At 52.8% G+C, this 18,020-nt stretch overlaps 1 protein-coding gene across 2 annotated transcripts in view; it reads right to left on the bottom strand.

The window, feature by feature from the left end:
* Window positions 1–10,395: 10,395 nt before the first annotated feature.
* The window catches only part of KCNIP3 (potassium voltage-gated channel interacting protein 3), an 81,599-nt gene continuing 73,974 nt past the window's right edge, over window positions 10,396–18,020 (bottom strand). For both annotated transcript variants that reach the window (XM_081796840.1, XM_081796841.1), the window contains 4 exons: window positions 14,762–14,869; window positions 13,934–14,038; window positions 13,199–13,261; window positions 10,396–12,555 (listed from right to left, as the gene is read on the bottom strand). In XM_081796840.1, the coding sequence (XP_081652966.1) occupies window positions 12,508–12,555; window positions 13,199–13,261; window positions 13,934–14,038; window positions 14,762–14,869 (324 nt within the window). In that variant the 3' untranslated portion in view covers window positions 10,396–12,507. The remainder of the gene's footprint in view (window positions 12,556–13,198; window positions 13,262–13,933; window positions 14,039–14,761; window positions 14,870–18,020) is intronic.

Below are 18,020 nucleotides of genomic sequence, written 5' to 3'. Positions count from 1 at the left end.
AGCAGACTGCCCTCCATAGTCCAATCCATTGAAGGCCTTAATAGAACAAAAACTGATAGGTACCCACCCCCACTCCAAGCAAGAAGGAATTTTGCCAGCAGATGGCCTTTCAACTCAAACTGCAACTCTTCCCAGTCTCCAGCCTGCTGGCCTATCCTGTTAGATTTTGGACACACAAAGCCTCCACAATCACATGAGCCAGTTCCTTAAAATGTCTATCTGTGCACCTGGGTGATGCAGTCGGTTAAGCATCTGACTCTTGGTGTCAGCTCAGCTCATGATCTCAGGGTCGTGAGATCAAGCCCCAAGTTGGTTCCACACTCAGTACAGAGTCTGCTTAAGTTTCTCTCTTTCCCTCTGCCTCTGCCCCTCCTGTCTGCACATATGCGCGTTCTGTCTCAAATAAATAAATAAATCTTTTTAAAAATCTATCTATCTATCTATCTATCTATCTATTCATCTATCTATGTTAGTTCTGTTCTCTGGAGAATCCTATTATATCAATCTTCCATTCATGTTCCTTCCAAGTCCTTGGCCATACAGTCAAACCATTAACAACTGTTCATGAATCAATAACCAGTAGATTCATACTTCTGGCCATCTCTCACTCCAGAAAATCAAACATATTGCCCAAAGTTCTAGCCACAGGGAAGATTTTTCTTTACCACTGACCTTCAAGGTCATCCCTGAGAGTCATGCTGCCTTGTAACTTTGGGGAAGTATCAGCATCCTATCATGCAGACCCCTCTGTAAACCATGCTTGAGTTTTTTCATCTTAGTAAACTGACCCCAAAGACCATCACAGGAAGCCTTGCACGTGGGTTGAGAGAGAGGAGGCAATGCAACTGGAATTGGTGTGAAAAGAATGTGAGTCACCTGCTCATCCAACTTAGTCGTATCTTCCACACCTGCCTGAGCTTGGACTCTACCATTTCCATTTGATGACAGATTGATGCTGCACATGTCCAACCTTATGACGGGGGAGGGGGGTGTCCAACAACACCCAGATTATTTGGGAAGCTCAGTACCTCATATCCCATACTTAGGTGCTAAGTCTCTAACAAAGCCCAACAGCAAGCCAGAGCTGTTTCTTGAAGTGAGAGGAGATATTTCAGAAGAGGGTTATATATAGACATGCTCCACAGTCCTAGAACCTGGACCATGATGATTCTCTTATCGGTGCTTTCCAGAGGCTCCATATAGCATCCCTATTTGCCATAAACTTCAATTATTAGATGACTCCTACCCCAGCCACTGTCTATCTGCAAGGGCACCAGAGACCTGGCACAAGCATCACTGTGAGATGTAATAATAACCAAGGACTGCTATGCTGCAACAGGAGACCACAACAACCTCCTCTCTGGTGTCTGGCCCCCTCCAACTTGGTGTCCATGTTCCAGCCAGAGGGGCATTTTCACAACACTGACTTGACAGGCCACTCATCAGTGGCTTCCTGCTGCTCTCAGGCTATGCCCAAGCCTTCAGAGGACCTCCCCATTTTACCTCCATTTGCGCTCAGGATTCCGGGCTCCAAATCCCGTCAATCTAGCCCGATTCTGGGCAGTGCTGTCTCCCTCTCGTGTCACAGCCCTTTACCTGGCTCACTCCTACTCATCCTTCAGGTTCAGCTCACATGCCACTTCCCTCAGGAAGCCTCCTGAGGTCATGTGGCCTGTCCAAAGGGTCTCACGGAACAACAGACCTCACTTTTGTGGCTGTAGCACTGGTTGTAAATGTAAACTCTTTTGAGTGACTGACTTTATTAATGCCTTGTCTCCAGGAAATTATAGGCTCCACCAGGGAAGGGTTTGCAAATATTCTGCCATTTTATCCTCAGACCCCGGAAGAGTGCTGGGTGTACAACGGTTGTTTTTTCCAATGACGAAAGAATGGTGAAGTATGGGCCCAGGGCTGGGATGGATGGGAGCTGGAGTGAAGATGCCTTCCACACCAGTCTCTTGATGCCTGTCCCACATACACAGGGGACACGGCCTGGGGTGGGGGGACACAAGTCAGAGACCACGGTCTCCTTCCTTTGGGCCCCATTTGCTCTGCCCAGGACAAAGTTCCACTTGGGGCTGGGGAAGTTTGTCAACAAAGCAGGGAACTTGAGGATTTCACAATACTGGCTGGGCTGGCAGTTGGCTGTGGGGCACTGCCGGCCTGCTCTTTGGGGCTTTATTTTTAGTTTCTGGATGTTTTCCTGTACTTGGTAATTTCTCAAAACTGGGAAAAAGCACTGCCTGGCTTCATTTGCTCTGCCCCTGGGTCAGGACAGCCAGAATTGCTCAGGAAAAGTAAAAGTGGAAGAAAGAGGGACTGGGCTGGGGCTGGGGTGTGTGTTCAGGCTAAGGTCCCCTACAGCGCAGGCCAGAGATGTTTCAAAGAGACTTTGACCCTGGTGCCGTGGGAAAGTTGGGCCCATGACCCAGCAGCCTCAGGGCCTTGACACGGGGCCCCACCCTGGGCTGTCTGCCCTGGCCTCCTTCCCTATAACCTTCAGTTCAGCGGCATTACTGACCACTCCCTGACCCCATGTGCCCGCCACAGTGCCAGTACCATGGCTCCCGCTTGCAAGATGCCCACAATCTGGCAGGAGAGACAGCACCGGGCACGCTGACCGCGGACCCCCCTTCCTTCGGGGCCCGCTGGAGTCTGGAAAGCACGTTCACCACCCCACAGCTGAGCTTAACATTATGGCTCACAGCAATTGAGAATTTTTCAGGAAAAGTGCCAGTCAACCCAGTTCTAACTGGCTTAAGGGGGTGGAGGGGGTGAGGAGGGGAATCCTATTAGGGGCTCATAAGTGAAGAGTCTATAGAGACTGGGAGGGGCCTGCTTAAAGTACAGTTTGATTTTTAGCTCGAGGGCCACCCCCTGCCCCCACTTGCCTTCCCCGGACCTTGCTTCCTCTCGCTTCATCCCTCAGTCAGGCCATCTTCTGCACAAGCTTCATTCCCACGGCTCCTGCAGGGACAAAGATGCAGGAACAGCCCCAGCTCTCACACGCCCCAGCTTCTGAGAGTAAGGCGGCAGCGTTTTTCCCAGCATGCCCGGCACATGTCTCCCTGGACCTCATTGGCTGTAATCGGGTCAGGTGCCCGCCCCTCAACCAATCACTGGCAGGGAAAGGCATTGCCTCGCTTGGCTTGGAGGTAGCGTGGCTGCCAAGGCTTTACCGAAGCTGGGGTTTCCTGCTGGAGGAACAGACAAAACAAAGAAGTACACGGCAGTTGTCAGGGAGCCCTGTTCTAAGGCTGATGGCCCTTGGCAGTCAGGACAGCCGTCGGAGCGACGTTTGTGGGTTGGACGGCCCCCTGACTGGTGCCACCGGCACCCAAGAGAAGGCTGCGCTCAGATGCCTGTTCAGGAGGAGCCTGGATCCCTTCCCCAGGGCCACACCGGGACTTCCTGTCAGGCCCCTTCTCTGGGACCTCTCAGCTCTGGCCAAGGCCTAATTAAACCCGTATCTTCCCCTTCAAGATATGTGCAGTTTCTTGCATGAATGGTCGGGAGTGTGGGTGCAATGGATAGAGAGTTTCTTACAGATCCCCTCATCTTGGCCCTCTCTGCTTAGGGAAAGGTTATTCCTGGCCACGCCGTCTCCGGTTCTGCCCTACAGGCACCAGTCTCTGTGCAGATTGGACCCTGTCTATACCCCACCCTGTTCTCTAATCTCTAAACCCTGCAGAGCTCACTTTGCAGGCAGCTAGATTCTGCACATTCTCTTCACAACAAGCTAGTTCAGACAAAGTCCATGTGATTATAGCTGGCCCATGTGAAACCAGAGATGACTGGCTCTGATACTCCCCTAACCCGAAGGGTTAGAGCTCATGTGAGTGGGCAAGGGGGCAGGGAGGGGGGCCCAGTACCCGCTTTGGGCTGGCAGGAGTGTCCATGGCCTTGGGGGCTTGTCTGGGATGGAGAAGGTTAATGGGGCAATGCAAGGAACAAGGAACCAGTTCCAGGGTGACAGAACCTGGCTTGAGGAGGGCCTCGCACTAGCTCTCAAAGCTTTACTGACTCTGCACCAAAGCTCCTGTCTGGAATGTGTCAGGGAAGGCAGGACAGACCGGGGAAAAAAGGCTCCCAACCACTCTAAATGGACATCACAAATACTTATCCTGAGGAGGGTCCCTCAGTTCCTCACTTTGAGGAACCTCACTGTTTCCTCTTGTTTTACTCACAATCTATGGGAAGTCCAGGTCCTCTGGCAATCCTCCTGGATGAGCTCTGTCCCCTTCCCCCTCACTCCACCCCGGCGTGTGCCTCTTGGTAACTTCCCTCATGGTCTGAATTCCTGCCTGGGACTTTTTGCCTTCTGGGTCCCCACAGGACTTGAATTTCCCAAAGGCAGAGACTGTGGCTTATCCACGGTGGTCTCCTCACATTGCAGGCCACACCTGGTGTGTGGGAAGGTGTCTAAGAAATGTAGTATGAGGGCACCTGGGTGGCTCAGTCGTTAAGCGTCTGCCCTCAGCTCAGGTAATGATCTCAGGATCCTGGGATCGAGCCCCGCATTGGACTCCCTGCTCCGCGGGGAGCCTGCTTCTCCCTCTCCCACTCCCCCTGCTTGTGTTCCCTCTCTTGCTGTGTCTCTCTCTGTCAAATAAATAAATAAAGATCTTAAAAAAAGAAATGTAGAATGATGCCTCCCTTAGAGAAGACCAAGGAATTTGGAACTTGGCAGGGGCAGGGAAAAGGATTACTGGAGTGTCACTGCCTGGTGTGAAGGAGGAGGCAGAAAACCACCCAAAGCAGACACACAACCATCGGAAGCTCACAGAGGACAGAACAGCTCTGCAACTTTGGGAGCCTCTGAGGCAGCTGTTACTGAGGGCTCCAGGGCACTGAGCAAAGGTTAGCGACAGAAGAGTGCTGAGAGATTGCAAACAGATCTCAGTCCCCACACGTGGTTGTAGGGGAGGGGGTGGTTGTTTCAAAGTTTGCTTCTGTCAGGATCACACTCTCAGCTGTTTGAAGCCTGCTCTACACACGACTCCTTCCCATAGGATCTCTGACAGCCCAGATGTTTCTGCGACAAACTACTGTCTCCTGTCTGGCTTTCTAGACCCTAAAGAGTGTCATTGGGTTTTTCAAGCTTTTTTCAGGATTTTCAAAAGCCTCATGGGCAAGGCTACCTGGGGAACCCAAATGTTAACTTCCTTGCTATGGGCTGGAATTAAATCAGTTCCGTGTGGTAACAGTTATGCAGTCTGATGAGTAGTTATGTGTGTCCTGGTTAATAAAATAGGGACTGACAGTGTGTCCTCTCTCCCAGCACCCAGCTCGGCCGACTCTTCTGGAATTATTACTTGATCAAGTCCGTTTTCTGAAGAAAAACCACGTGGAGAATGAGGCAGAAATAGGAAAATGTCTTTGGGCTGTGAAAGAAATGCAAGTAGCTTCCCTCCCAAGTAGTTTCCTCCGGGAACCTGAGGGCAGGAAATCTGTGTGGAGGCCCGTTTGCAGTGCGGTCACCCCCTGGTGGTCAACGGGGAGCACAGCACTTGTAACCACAAGCCAACGGGGTCTCCAATAAAATTGGAAGAGAAGCCATGCATCTTCTAAATCATAGGCTGGCCATTGCTCTGGAAAGCTGTGTAGCAGAACACGATGGGGAAGGGTATGGGCTCCTTACCCAGTGTCTCTGGGCCTCAATTTTCCCCTTCCCTGCAATAAAGGTAACAAGGAGGGGCCTCCTGGGTAGGCCCATGAGAGTGAATGAGACGAGCCTGGCCACAGGACCCTCTGCGCTTGCGCTGGGCCCTCTCTCCTGTCTGGGGCAGGTCAGTGTGACCACACAGTGAGTGGTGGCAGGAGGATGGGGCACGTGGACAGCAGGTTGCCTGATGCGGCCTGATGGCACAGATTGCTCCTCCTTAGCCACCTGCTCCCCAAATAGGCTTTGGAAGTTACCAGGGAAACTGGGAACCATCACAGGTTTATATCCAATACCTGGAAACTCCTTTTGAAACATCTGTCCTTTCTCTGGCGGCTTATTGATATGAGCCACCCTTCTATAGAAAGGGGAGAAAACATATGAAAATTTCAGCGGGGTAAGAAGGAAGGATGTTCATATTTATCAAGAGGCTAGTAAATATTCATATTTAATCATCGTAACAATTCTATCAGAGGGTTATTTTTTGGCTCATTTTACGGTGTGGAAACTGAGGCTCAGCAAGGTAAACTGATGTGCTTAGGATGAAACAGAAAGCTCCAGAACCAAAGCATGGGCCCTATGCCCTAAATGTCACAGGGCCTTAGAGGTGTAGCATGTCTGGAGGTTATGGAGCTGTGTAAGGACACAGGTCTTCTCTACCCTCAGGCAGGGTAGAGAGGAGCAGATTTCCCTTAAGAAACCTCCCTCAACCTCCAGCACCCCCACCACCTTGGGCAGCTCCACCCCCTCTAGTCCAGACTTCTGTTGATTACTGGGGGGCGAGTCACTTCATCCTGGTCCACATAGCTGACCGGACCAGCCCCGACACCTGTCCGGTGGCAGTCAATCCATAGGCTGCTGATACCCAGCAGGAAGAGCGTTCTTCAGACCTCTGGAGACAGTGAGAGTGTGCTGTCCAGCGGGAAAGGGGTTTGGTAGCAGGAGGACACACTGCACACGCTAGGAAAGTATAGTCAGCGAGCAGCCAAGTTTCACAGAACCAGTGCCCGGAGCAGGGGAAGGGGCTTAAAGTTTCCTGCTCTCTGGGCTCTTCATGCTTCTTGCACCTCAGACCTTGAGATGAAATAAATCTCTCAGAATTTTCTTCAGTGTTTATTGATGGCAAACTCTCTCAAGTTATGTTTGTCTGAAAACATTTTTATGTTGCCCAGGCTACAGTTCCAGGTTGGCAGTTATTTTGAACAACCTGAAGATAACCCACTGTCTTTTAGCATCATTGTTACCAATGAGATGTCATTTGTCAGTCCGTTGCTCTTTCCTCTCTGGCTGGCTTGGTGATCTTTGTTTCTGGTGTTCTGTGGTTTCAGTATACTATGTCTTAGGTGACAGTCTCCTTTTATTTAGCCTGCTTGGGACTTGTTTGAATTTCTTAAATCAGTGTATTGGTGTCTGTAGTGATTAATCTTCTGTGTTCAGGTGCCCCTCAGGCTTGTCCAAACTATGGTGCCCAACACCAGTCTAAATGTCTCTGTGAAGGTATCTTGTGATGTGCTTACCATTACTAGTTAGAATCAGCAGACTTTAAGTAAAGCAGGTTACCCACCAGAATGTGGGTGGGCCTATTCCATCAGTTGAAGGCCTTAAGAGCAAAAACTTAGGTTTCCTGGAAGAAGAAGGAATCCACTGCAAGACTGCCACAGAAGTTTTGCCCCAGGTTCTACCCTGCTGGCAGGCCCTGTGAATTTTGGACTCAAGATTGTAACTTTAACTCTTGCCTGAGTTTCCAGCCTGCCACCCTGCCCTGCATATTTCAGACTTGCCAGTCCTCACAATCACGTGAGCCGATTCCTTAACACCCATCCCCTTTGGCCAGGAGAACCATGACAAAAACAGTGTTAAGTCAAGCTTGGAACTTCTTGGCCATTCCCGTTTTTTTTTTTTTTTTCAGGACTCCATTGAGATTTAAGGTTTACTTTCTCACTATTTTCTATGTTTATTTACCTCTATATAGTTTCTATTTCTTTATTTCTCTGAGTTAGAATTTGAATAATTTCTTTAGATTGATTTCCAAGTCAATGATCTTGTCAGCTGGGCCTGATTTACTGCTAAACCCATTCCTTGAGTTTTAAATTTAGTCACTATATATATATATATATATATATATACTTTTCCCCCCAGAAGTTTTGATTCTTTTTTCAGATATGCTTAGGCATTCAGTATAGTGTTTTCAACATGCATTTTCAAGTTTGCCTTTTATTTCTATAAACAAATATAGTCATTTATAGTTTTGTCTGGTAATTCCATTATCGGGAGCCCTCTGGGTCTGTTGATGCAGCCTGGTGTTTCTGCTAAACCTCACTTACGGTGTCGTGTTTCTTTGAATACTCAGTCATTGTTGACTGAAATCTGCTCATTTTCCTTCGACTTTACAGAGATCACTACCAATTAAATTCTCCATCATATTTTCTTGTGGATTTGGGCTGCAAACTCATAAAGTTTAGCTCATGCTTCCTAATATTTTTGAAGGTTTATTTATTTATTTTAGAGAGAGAGAACATGCACACGTGCAGGGTGGGGGCAGAGAGAGAGGGAGAGAGAGAATCTCAAGCAGACTCCCTGCTGAGCTCGATCCCAGGACCCCAAGATCACGACCTGAGCCGAAATCAAGAGTCAGATGTTCAACTGACTGAGCCACCCAGGTGCCCCTCATGCTTTCTCATTTTAGGGGTGAATTTTCCCAGTTTTACTGGGGGCTTGAGATAGTCAATTTTTCTTGCAGCCTCCTGGGAGAGAAAGTGGAAACAGCTGGGTTTGTTTCTATTTCACGCTCATTATCTCCAAGGGGGTAATTGGGGCTCCAGTTCTGTGGAGGAAGGATTTCTTGATAGACTTCTCACCTGGGTGGATCCTGGGCTTGACCTCTTATACCTTAGATTTTGGAAGGATGCGAAACCAAAGCTCAGCCAAGCTCACCTGTTTCAAAAAGTCCTTTCAGGGCTCTGCTTACATCTCTGAATGTGGAAACATCCACTCAGTTCCTGGCCCAAGAATGCTTTACCTTTTGGTCAGTTCAATGATGTTTCTAAGAAGTTATTTATTCTAGATTTTTAGTTGTTTTCAGTGGAAGGAATAATCCAGTTACCTAGACACTCCATGTTATTGGAAACTGAGGTGCCTATATTTTTAAATGGTAAACCTTGCATTTCTGGGATAAAGCCAAATCTGTCATGATATATTACATATATCATGTACATATAACATACATTGTTGAAATGAGTTTACTGATACTCTGATTTTTTTTACATCTTTGTTTTATAGTGGAGAATATCCTGTAATTTTTCCTTCTTATCCTACCCGTGACTGATTTTTTTAAAACTCCTGGTAATACCACTCTTTAAAATGAGTTGGGAAGTGTTCCCTCCTTCTCTTCTACACCAACATCCAGAGAGCAAGAGAGGATGGGACTTGTCCAAGGCCACATACGTTTTATGGTCAGGACTAATGTCTCGTGTCCCTGAACCCAGGGCTCCTTTGGACCCATCACTGCCACCCAGCCACACAGAAGGCATACCATACCCTGCGCACCTCCTCTGCACTGAGTGTCCAGGTCAGGAAGGTGCCAAGTGAATGAGTGGAAAACAGAAGTATAAATGGATGGATGATGGATGCATGGATGCATGGATGCATGGATGCATGGATGGATGGATGGTTGGAAGGAGGATGGATGATGGATAGATGGAGGGAGGAGGGATGATGGATGGATGAGCATTCCCCACTCTGAGCTCTGTAGACCGTCATGAAGTGAGTCAGTGCTTACACCCAGCCTAGAGCCACCAGCTTAGCTCCATTCTTCAATGACTGGGAGGTCCCAAGATCTTTTAACCCAGCTTCCCCATCTGTGCCCTTTAGGCTGTGACCAGAGTAAACATGCTCAGCATGGTGGTCAGCCCATGGCAAATGCAGGATATCCCATCCGAGACAGCAAGATCAGGGCTTCATTACCTGGACTGTGCCAAGGCCCTGGGGCTCAGGTGGAGAGGGGTCTTTGGAGTGTGTGGGGGTGGAAGTGGGTTCCTGTCACCTGTCCTCCCAACTACTGCTGTGATGGCCATCAGCCAAACCTGGTGACTCATGGAGGCGTGGGTCTGTGTTCACTGTGGAGGTGATGTCACATGGCGTGGGGTCTGGTCCTTAAAGCACTGCAGATCCCCCCAGAACCTCCCTCCTCCCCATCCTTGAGTTGGGGAAAGCCCTTCCTCTCCTCCCTGCCAGGTTCTCACTTCTTGCTGCGCCCCTGGCATCATTCTCACCGAGTTTACACTTTTGAAAATAAAGCCAGGAGAGGAAGCTATCTTCAGGCCGATTCTGCTTCTGCCCTGTAACCTGCACCCTCCAGTCAAGGGGACATGGCAGAAACGACTTCTTGGAACTGGAAAAGAAAAATGGTCTGGGAATGAAATACAAATGGCACCTCAAGAAGTCACCCTGCCCCACCAGCTCTGCAGAGGCTGCGGGCCTGGAGCTTCTAGTAAAGGCTTCCCAACGGCGGGCCTCCCTTCCTGGCTCCACCTTCAGTGACATCACAGCGGGAGCCTGCAAGCGAGCGGAGCGGAGCGAGTGCCAGTGAGCGTGGACATTGGCAAATGCTACAATTCAGGGAATGTCAAACATTTACCAGCACAGCCCTGGGCAGGAGCCATGGCTAACAGCAGCAGGGATGGGAGGGGCTGGGCTGAAATCCAGAGTTGGGATAAAGCCAACAAGAGTCCCTCTTCTTTGCCAAGTTTATTTTATTAAAATATACAGGACTGAATATTGGTGGGCGCTGAGAACAGGAACCACCCTCCCAAGCTGCACCCAAGGGAGACGCTTCTGCCATGCAGACATGCGGCCAGTCTGCATCCCAGGGTGGGAGACAGACCCCTCCTGCTTGACGTGCAACCAGTCTGGCCCCAGGCCAAGAGGGGCAGGGCATGGTGGTGACCCTCTCCTATGGCTTTGGCCCCTCAGAAGCACAGCTACGCCAGCTGGGAGGGCTGGGCTTGGGCTGGGGGTGGGCAGAGGGGGAGAAGATCCCTGAGCCAGGGAAAGCTGATGCCCTCCTGGAGGAGGGAAGAAAGACCCGCCCCCCCAGTCAAACTGGAGATGGGGTGTCAGTACAATTCCGAGGGAGAGGACCACCTGTGTGTGGGTGCCAAGGGGTCCCCATGGCCAAACCAGGCCAATCTCCACGGCCTCCGCCATTCCCCCTTTCCTTTGAGGGCCCTGCTCACCCCTGGGCCAGGCCTGAGCAGAGAGGGGGTGGCAGCCGGTGGAATGTATTGTATGGGAATGTTCCTCAGGCCCACGCTACCTGGGACTGGGTTCCTTCTTGGGGAGGCCTGGGCAGATAAGAGCAGCCTCTCTCTCTTTCCTAGGGGTTTCTGTTGACCTACCACTCAGCCTCAGGCCCCTCAGCCCTCACTCTTGGCTCTGCCTTCAGGCTGACCTCAGCCTCCATCCCAGAGCAGAACCCAGACAAGGGGAAGCCCTACGATTTGTGCTTTTGAATGTTGGTGAGCTGGGCTGGGCTGGGGATGGGCTTTGAGCCCACATGGCTCTGAGGCACAGAACGGATCCCCATGCTTCTTCTCCAGAGCTCCCTCTATTGGGGGCCACCGTGACCCAGGCCTCAGCCCTCTAGGAGGGCCCAATCTTGGAAAAACAGAGTGTCCTTGGCTCCCTTTGTGAGCTGCAACCTGAGCTGCTCTGGGTGCTTGTGCTTTTTGTATGGGGTTGGGTGAGCCTGTGTATAGAGGGATGGCCACATTGCTCTAGGACCCTAACCAGAAAGTGGTGGGGGGGAGCTCATCCAAGCTGGGGGCCAAGGGAGACAGGAGCTGACAAGAAAGGAGGGAGAAGCCCCTTCTCAGGCCTGCTCTGCCATCTGGGTTCCCAGGCTGCCAGTCCCTGATCCTTGTGACCTCTTCTTAGAACCTATTATGACCTTGGGGTTGAACGCTCTAGGCCAGAGGGGTATGGGCAGCCCCACCTACTTCATTCCCACTGAGCTAGGACTGAGGCAAGGTAAGGCTTCTTCCATTTCAGTGGACTTGGCAGACAGTTCCCCTAAGATTCTCCACCAAGAAACCCAATCCCTGAGCTTGAAAGGATGGAGAGAGTCCAGTGGTCCCTTACCACCAGAGCTTGCCAATGGAGTGGCAGGCATCCTGGGACCCCAGGGAAGTGTTTCCAGGAAACAGCAGGCTGTCTCCATTACTACCTCTTTCCTTGTCCAAACTCTCTTGATCCCACTGCCCCACAAGTGTCCTGTGGTGACGAGCTTTCTGGGAGTGAAGTTGGGTGGCAGGGGAGTAGCTGGGGGACAAGAAGGCCAGAGCAGCCCCCACAACCTGGCCCATGTGTGGTGGGAAAGAAGGGTGGCGGGAGGGAGGGGCGAGGGGACTCACACCAGCGGGGCCTTTGTTTTGGAGACTGGAACCTCTCCTGTAGGGGATCTCGAGCGCTTTCCTGGCAGCACCCCATGGCCAGCAGCCTGCACACACGGCTCTTTCAGCACCCACTCCAGAGGCAGCCCCACTCCACTGCTGGCCGGGAGCTGGTCGGGGGCTGGCCGGGTAGTATAGCTCTCATCGCCTGGATCCAGCTCCCAGCCGGACTCAGCCCCTCCCTGACCTCTGCACCCCCTCTACCAGCCCAAAGGAATGGGCTCTGTGTGTGTGTGTGTGTGTGTATGTGTGTGTGTGTGTCTAGAGCAAACTGTTCGCTTTTTGCAAATATATTAGAAAAAAAGTTTCTCATGGAGGCTGCTCCTGCAGGATTGAGATTTCTCTGGGGGCAGAGGTGGTGGTGGCCACTCAAGGACCCCTCCCCACTAACATGTCCTAGATGACGTTCTCAAACAGCTGCATGGAGCTCATGATGTTCTCATCCTGTGTGGAGAGAGAAGGAGGAGACGCCTGGTCAGACCCCGGGTGGGCAGGGCGGGGCCATGCCCAAACTGATCCTACCTTGAGCAGATCCTTGCCAGGGACTTGGAACCCTGCAGTGACCCCTCTGTCTGTCTCCCCGGGTGAAGGGGTAGCTGGTCAGGCACAGGCTCTCTTCAGCCCTGGAGCCTGACTGCAAGCGCATCTGGGGGCTGCTGACTTGCTGACGGACAAACTTCCCTGGCTGCACTCAGATGGAGGCCAGAGGCACCCGAGAGGCCGCTCTGGGACTGATGCAGATGGCTAAGCCCAGTGGAGGCACATGTCACGGCCCCCAAGGGTGCTCTGAAGAGGAAGGTCAACAGCAAGGCTGGGGGAGGCTCCAGGCGCCTTTCTCACAGTGTGGCCCCACGCTGAGGGCCCCAGGGCCCAACCATCCTCCTGTTGGCCCACGTCTGCCCCTCTGATGTGAAGCATTAGAGGGCATCTGAAGGATGGTGTGCCTGTGGGCTGTGGGCTGGCAGGAGCAGGTGGCAAAGGGATGGGTTCAGACGAAGGTGTGAACATGGAGTTTGGAGGTCGGGAGGGGCTCGGGGACTGGCAGGGGCAGGACCCTGGGTGTCCTCAACTCCTGATGCCCACCTACCTTCTGACAGGTCTCCAGGAACTCATCAATGGTCACCACCCCGTCCTGATTCCGGTCCATTTTCTGTAACCCAAGCCATGTCCTCAGTGAGTCTGTGGGTCCCCTCCATCCCAACCTGTCCCCTCTGTCCTCTACCCTGGATCCAGGCCATGTAAAGGGCCCTCCCCGGCTACCTCTGTGGCACAGCTGACCTCTCTGCCACCTCCCCGGTCTGCTCCCCACACCCAGCCACTGCCCAGCAGCTTTCTTGGGCTTACACTTCCCAGAATGCATCCCCATGCTCATCTGACCCCCTCACCTCCCCGACAGGCAGCTAGGGCAGATGGAGCAACCAAGGCACAGGATGGGCCGCCAGCAAATGGAAGGTGGAAACTTCAGCCCCTTTCGGCCTCGTGGACACAGAGCAAGGTCACCCCAACCCCACTCCTCTTGCACGGTTTTTCTGGAGGGGCTGAGAGAGCTCTTGGAAGGCACCAGAACGCTGGCCTGGGGTGTCAACTGCCCTGGAATTCACAAGCCCTGGCCTGCCCTGAGATAAGGCTCAGTGGATCGGGGAGTGGGGGTGATGGTTTAATTTGCTCCCCAGGATCCTGACAACCAGCCCAGTGGGGGATGCAAGGTTAACCTCCTCATGGGGGGAGGAGGGCTCAGAGAGGGGAGTCACTTGCCCAGGGTTGTCCTAAGAGGGGGAGCCCATCCCTCCTTCCCCTCAGGGTCCGGGGCTAGAGCTCTCACCTGGAAGAACCTCTCCACATGCTCCAGAGGCGCGTCCTCCCGCAGGATAGGGTAGGTGTGGCGGCCCATCATGTCATAGATGGACTTCATAATGGCCAGCATCTCCTGGAGGGGGGCCGGAGTGGCTGGCGTGAGCTTTGCTGCAAGGACGTGGGACGTACCAGGGCCCAAGGGGAGGGGCTGCATCGAAGCAGGGAGGGCACCTCCAAGGCAGCAGTGAGTGAGCAGGGGTGGCGCCCCAGCTGGACGGGGACGAGCTCACCCCCATCTAGTGCACTCAGCACCAGCCTCTGACTCGCCAGAAGCTGGAGATCGCTTCTGATGTGCCCTCTCCAAAATGTGAAACTGTAGCGACTATTTCATATACAAAACAACGTTTGGGCTAAACAAAACCTAACTGTAGGCCAGTATGGCGAGGGCCCCCGCCTGCCCCCAGGGAGCACCCTGCCCCCTTGGTTGGTGGGAGCCAAGGCCAACTCCTCCTACCCTCTGTCCCCAGCTTCTCCACCTGGGTCTCCCTCAGGACCTCCCTGTGAGAAAGAATGGCCCAAGAACATTTGTCAAACTAGATCAAGCTGCGTGGTGAGGAGCACACAACAAGCACCATGCTCCCTGCACCCAGGTGTCCAGGACCAAGAGCCTGGACAGGGGGAGAGCCCCCAGGCTGCTGTCCCCTCCGGGGCGGAGCTGAGAGCCAGGTCTCTGAGCAGGAAAGGGAGACAGGGCAGCCAGGGCAGCAGGGGAGCAGAGGAGAGAGGCTGGGAGTATGGCGCAGCAGCGGGGGAGGGGGCCGGGCAGCCCTCCCCCCACCCCTCTTTGGTGGGGTACCTCTTTGGTGATGTAGCCGTCCTTGTTGATGTCGTAGAGGTTAAAGGCCCACTTGAGCTTCTCGTGGACTGTTCCTCGCAGGAGGATGGAGAGGCCGACCACAAAGTCCTACAGAGGGAGGGGAGGGTGAGGAGTGACAGCCCAACGCCCAGATTTCATTTCCAGTTTGCTGTGCGGCTTCACACCTCTACAGGTGAGGAGGCTTCATTGCTGTGCCAGCAGATGCTGTCCGTTAGGTCAACACAGTGTGAAGGTATGCATGTGCGTGCGTGCGTGCGTGCGCGTGTGTGTGAGCATGAGCATGTGTGTGCGTGCGTGTGTGAGCATCTGCACGAGTGTGTGAGCATGTGTGTGCATGCATGTGTGAGCATGTGCACGAGTATGTGTGCATGTGAGCGTGTGCGTGAGCACGTGCACGAGTGTGTGAGCATGTGTGTGTGCGTGAGCATGTGCACGGTATGTCAGCATGTATGTGCGTGCGTTTGCGAGCATGTGCATGCATGTGAGCATGTGCGTGCGTGTGAGCATGTGTGCGCATGACCATGTGCACAAGTGTGAGCATGTGTGCATGTGCGTGCGTGCGTGCGCGTGCGAGCATGTGTGTGTGTGTGTATGGCATGGTGGCTGGTACTGATCTTCTCAAATAAAGATATTCAAATACATGCTGTCTTAGACCCATTTAATACATGACTACTGATAGAGAAGACCCAGGGTGCTCTTTTAATAAAGGGGGGGGTGCTCTCCTTTTAGTTCACCAAGGATCTGCATGTCAGGTGCTCGAAAACTTATAGCTTAAAAGCTAAACTAACAGTGCTCAGCTCTGGGGTCACAACACGCCTGTGTGCTGCAATCATTTCTGAGGTGTGCAGATAATTTATTATAATGTTACAAGACACGAATGTTCCAGCGGCTTCCCTGTGAAAACTCCAACTGCTCTAACAGTTGGTGGAAAGCCAGCCCTTTCTTCCATTTCCTGGAAGGCTTGCAGGGTGAGCCTTCCCTGCCCCATGGGGTCCTCCCAGGTTCTTCTGAAAGAAGGGAGCAGAGCAGGGCTGTCCTGGGACAGGGAGTGGAGGACGACAAACTACAGGGGGCTAGGCTGTGCACCAAGGGGTTTGGCTGCCCCTCGAACATCAGATTTTCTGGATCTGAGGAGGCCTGTACCTGAGAGAGGCTAAGGGAAACAGGGAAGCAGTCTGGAAGAAACAAAACTTATTCCAGGAGGAAAAAACTTAACAAAAATGACTAGAACTAGAGATTAGACATCTGTCACCCCCAAAATAAGAATAGGATGCTACAAAAGGGGAGTCATTGAGAATAAGAAAGAGCTCTTGGGAATTAAAAATAAGAAAGCAAAATGACAGATTCAAAAGAAGGTTTGGAAGAGCACGTGGAATCTTCCATAAGGTCGTGTGAAAAGGCAAAAAGCTGGAAAAGAGAAAAGAGGGTAACGAGAGGTCCACTCCAGAGGAACCACGGCTCGCGCACCAGGAATTCCAGGGGGAACCGGAGGAGATGGAGGAAAGCAGGCTGGAGAAGCAAGGAAGGACTTCCCAGGATGGAAGGCTGGGAGCGTCCAGGTCCTGCCGAGGCCAAGCACAGCGCACGAACGGCCCACTGTGTTGCCTGCAAGCACCAGGTGCAAAAAGAGGATCCTACAAGCTTCCAGAGAGAGAAAAACACAACCAAACAGAACAAACGAAATCAGGTCCCGCACACAGGGTCAGGATTCCGCATGCTTTGCCTCTGGCGGCGACGCGAGGCCAAAAGCCACCGAAGTGCATCCACGACCACTGGGAAGTGCAGCTCTGATCCCATCCAGTGGATCAGGCGAGAGCAGGACCGCAATGAAGATGCTTCCAGACATCTAAAGCCTCAAAAGTTACCTCCCTGCTCATAGCTGTACCCCTGAAAAGGGAGAATAAAGCAAAGAAGAGGAAGATGAGGAATTCTGGAACCAGGAGACCCAACCCTGGGGGGAAAGAAGCTGGGGAGCGTCCCCATGGAGATGCCTGTCCGGGCACTGGAGAAAGGCCTGGAGTTGAATTCATGATGAGATCACAGCCCCCAGGCAACTCAACAATCAGGACCACCGTTAACTGGCGGCAAAATAAGAATGTGTGCTGGGAAAGGAAAACATAATCAGTTCACCAGAAGGCTCAGCTGGGCATCAAAGTCACGCCATCAGAGTAAACCACAGTCCTTGTCTCACCTGAATCCTATTGTTCCAGAAAGCCAGGGGATATGGGAAAGGTGTGTGGGCCCGTGGGAGACCCAGCTCCTTGCCCCCCCACCCCAGCGGACAGCCAGTAGTCTAGAACCGGGCAGCCGGGAAGGAGCACCACGTGTGCTACTGGGGACACGGAAGAAACAGTGGCAACGGGCTACAGCAGAAGGTGGCGGCCTCCTTGGGTGTGTGGGTGCTTCACGGCTGCTTTTCCAAAGCACACCCTGTCACTACGGGGCTCACAAAGTGCGCCGTGCATGTGTCAGTGAAGAAAACGAAAATGTTAAAGGAGAAACAGGTGATAGTTCCTACACGCCCAAGTTTGGGGAATCATCACTGAAGCTTGTGCGTGATTTAGCGAACAGGTAGAGCCTCCCCGAAATCACGTCCCTGGGATCTGACAGGCTTTCCCAGTGGGAGGCAAAGGCGTGCAGTCCCACTCGAGGCTGCAGGAAATGGTGAGGCCCACACAGGGCCTCCCTTCTCATGTGGGCCATGGTGGGGGGCGCCAGCACCACACTCCGCCCCCCCCACTATCTTGTCTTCAGAGACCCAGGCCTGCCGCCTCGCAGCCCTCGAAGTCAGCCAGAACCAACCGAGGAATGTCTCCATTCTGTGTCCCTAAGTGTGTACGTAGAACAGTGGTGATGGTACTTGGCCAGAGATGGGTGGGAATGTCCCCTGCGAGGCCACTGGCCCATCCTCCATAACCCACAGAGGACCCCATGTCCTGCCAACACATGTCCGAGTACTTGGCAGTTCTAAATTTCCAGCCCCACACAGCACAGTTTCATGTGCGACTGTCCCTAGCTGTAACCCCTGATCTTAACTCCGAGGCAAATGAAGTCCATCGCCTCCACAGCCCCTGCTCTGCGGCTGTGCCCCTGAGGCAGAGCCCGGGGAGCATGAGAGGCCCTGCCGTGGCACGGTGACGCAGGCCTGCGCTCCCGGGCTGAGACACCGCTGAGTGCATACCGGGGGCAGGCGCTCAGCCAGAGCGGGGGAGCATGATGGTGGGCCTGCACGCGTTCT

This window comes from Leptonychotes weddellii, chromosome 10 (genome assembly GCF_054177405.1).
Source record: "Leptonychotes weddellii isolate Sample4059 chromosome 10, ASM5417740v2, whole genome shotgun sequence".
Taxonomy (NCBI): Eukaryota; Metazoa; Chordata; class Mammalia; order Carnivora; family Phocidae; genus Leptonychotes; species Leptonychotes weddellii.
The sequence above is the reverse complement of the archived record's forward strand: the minus strand, read 5'-3'. Positions and strand labels throughout refer to the sequence as shown.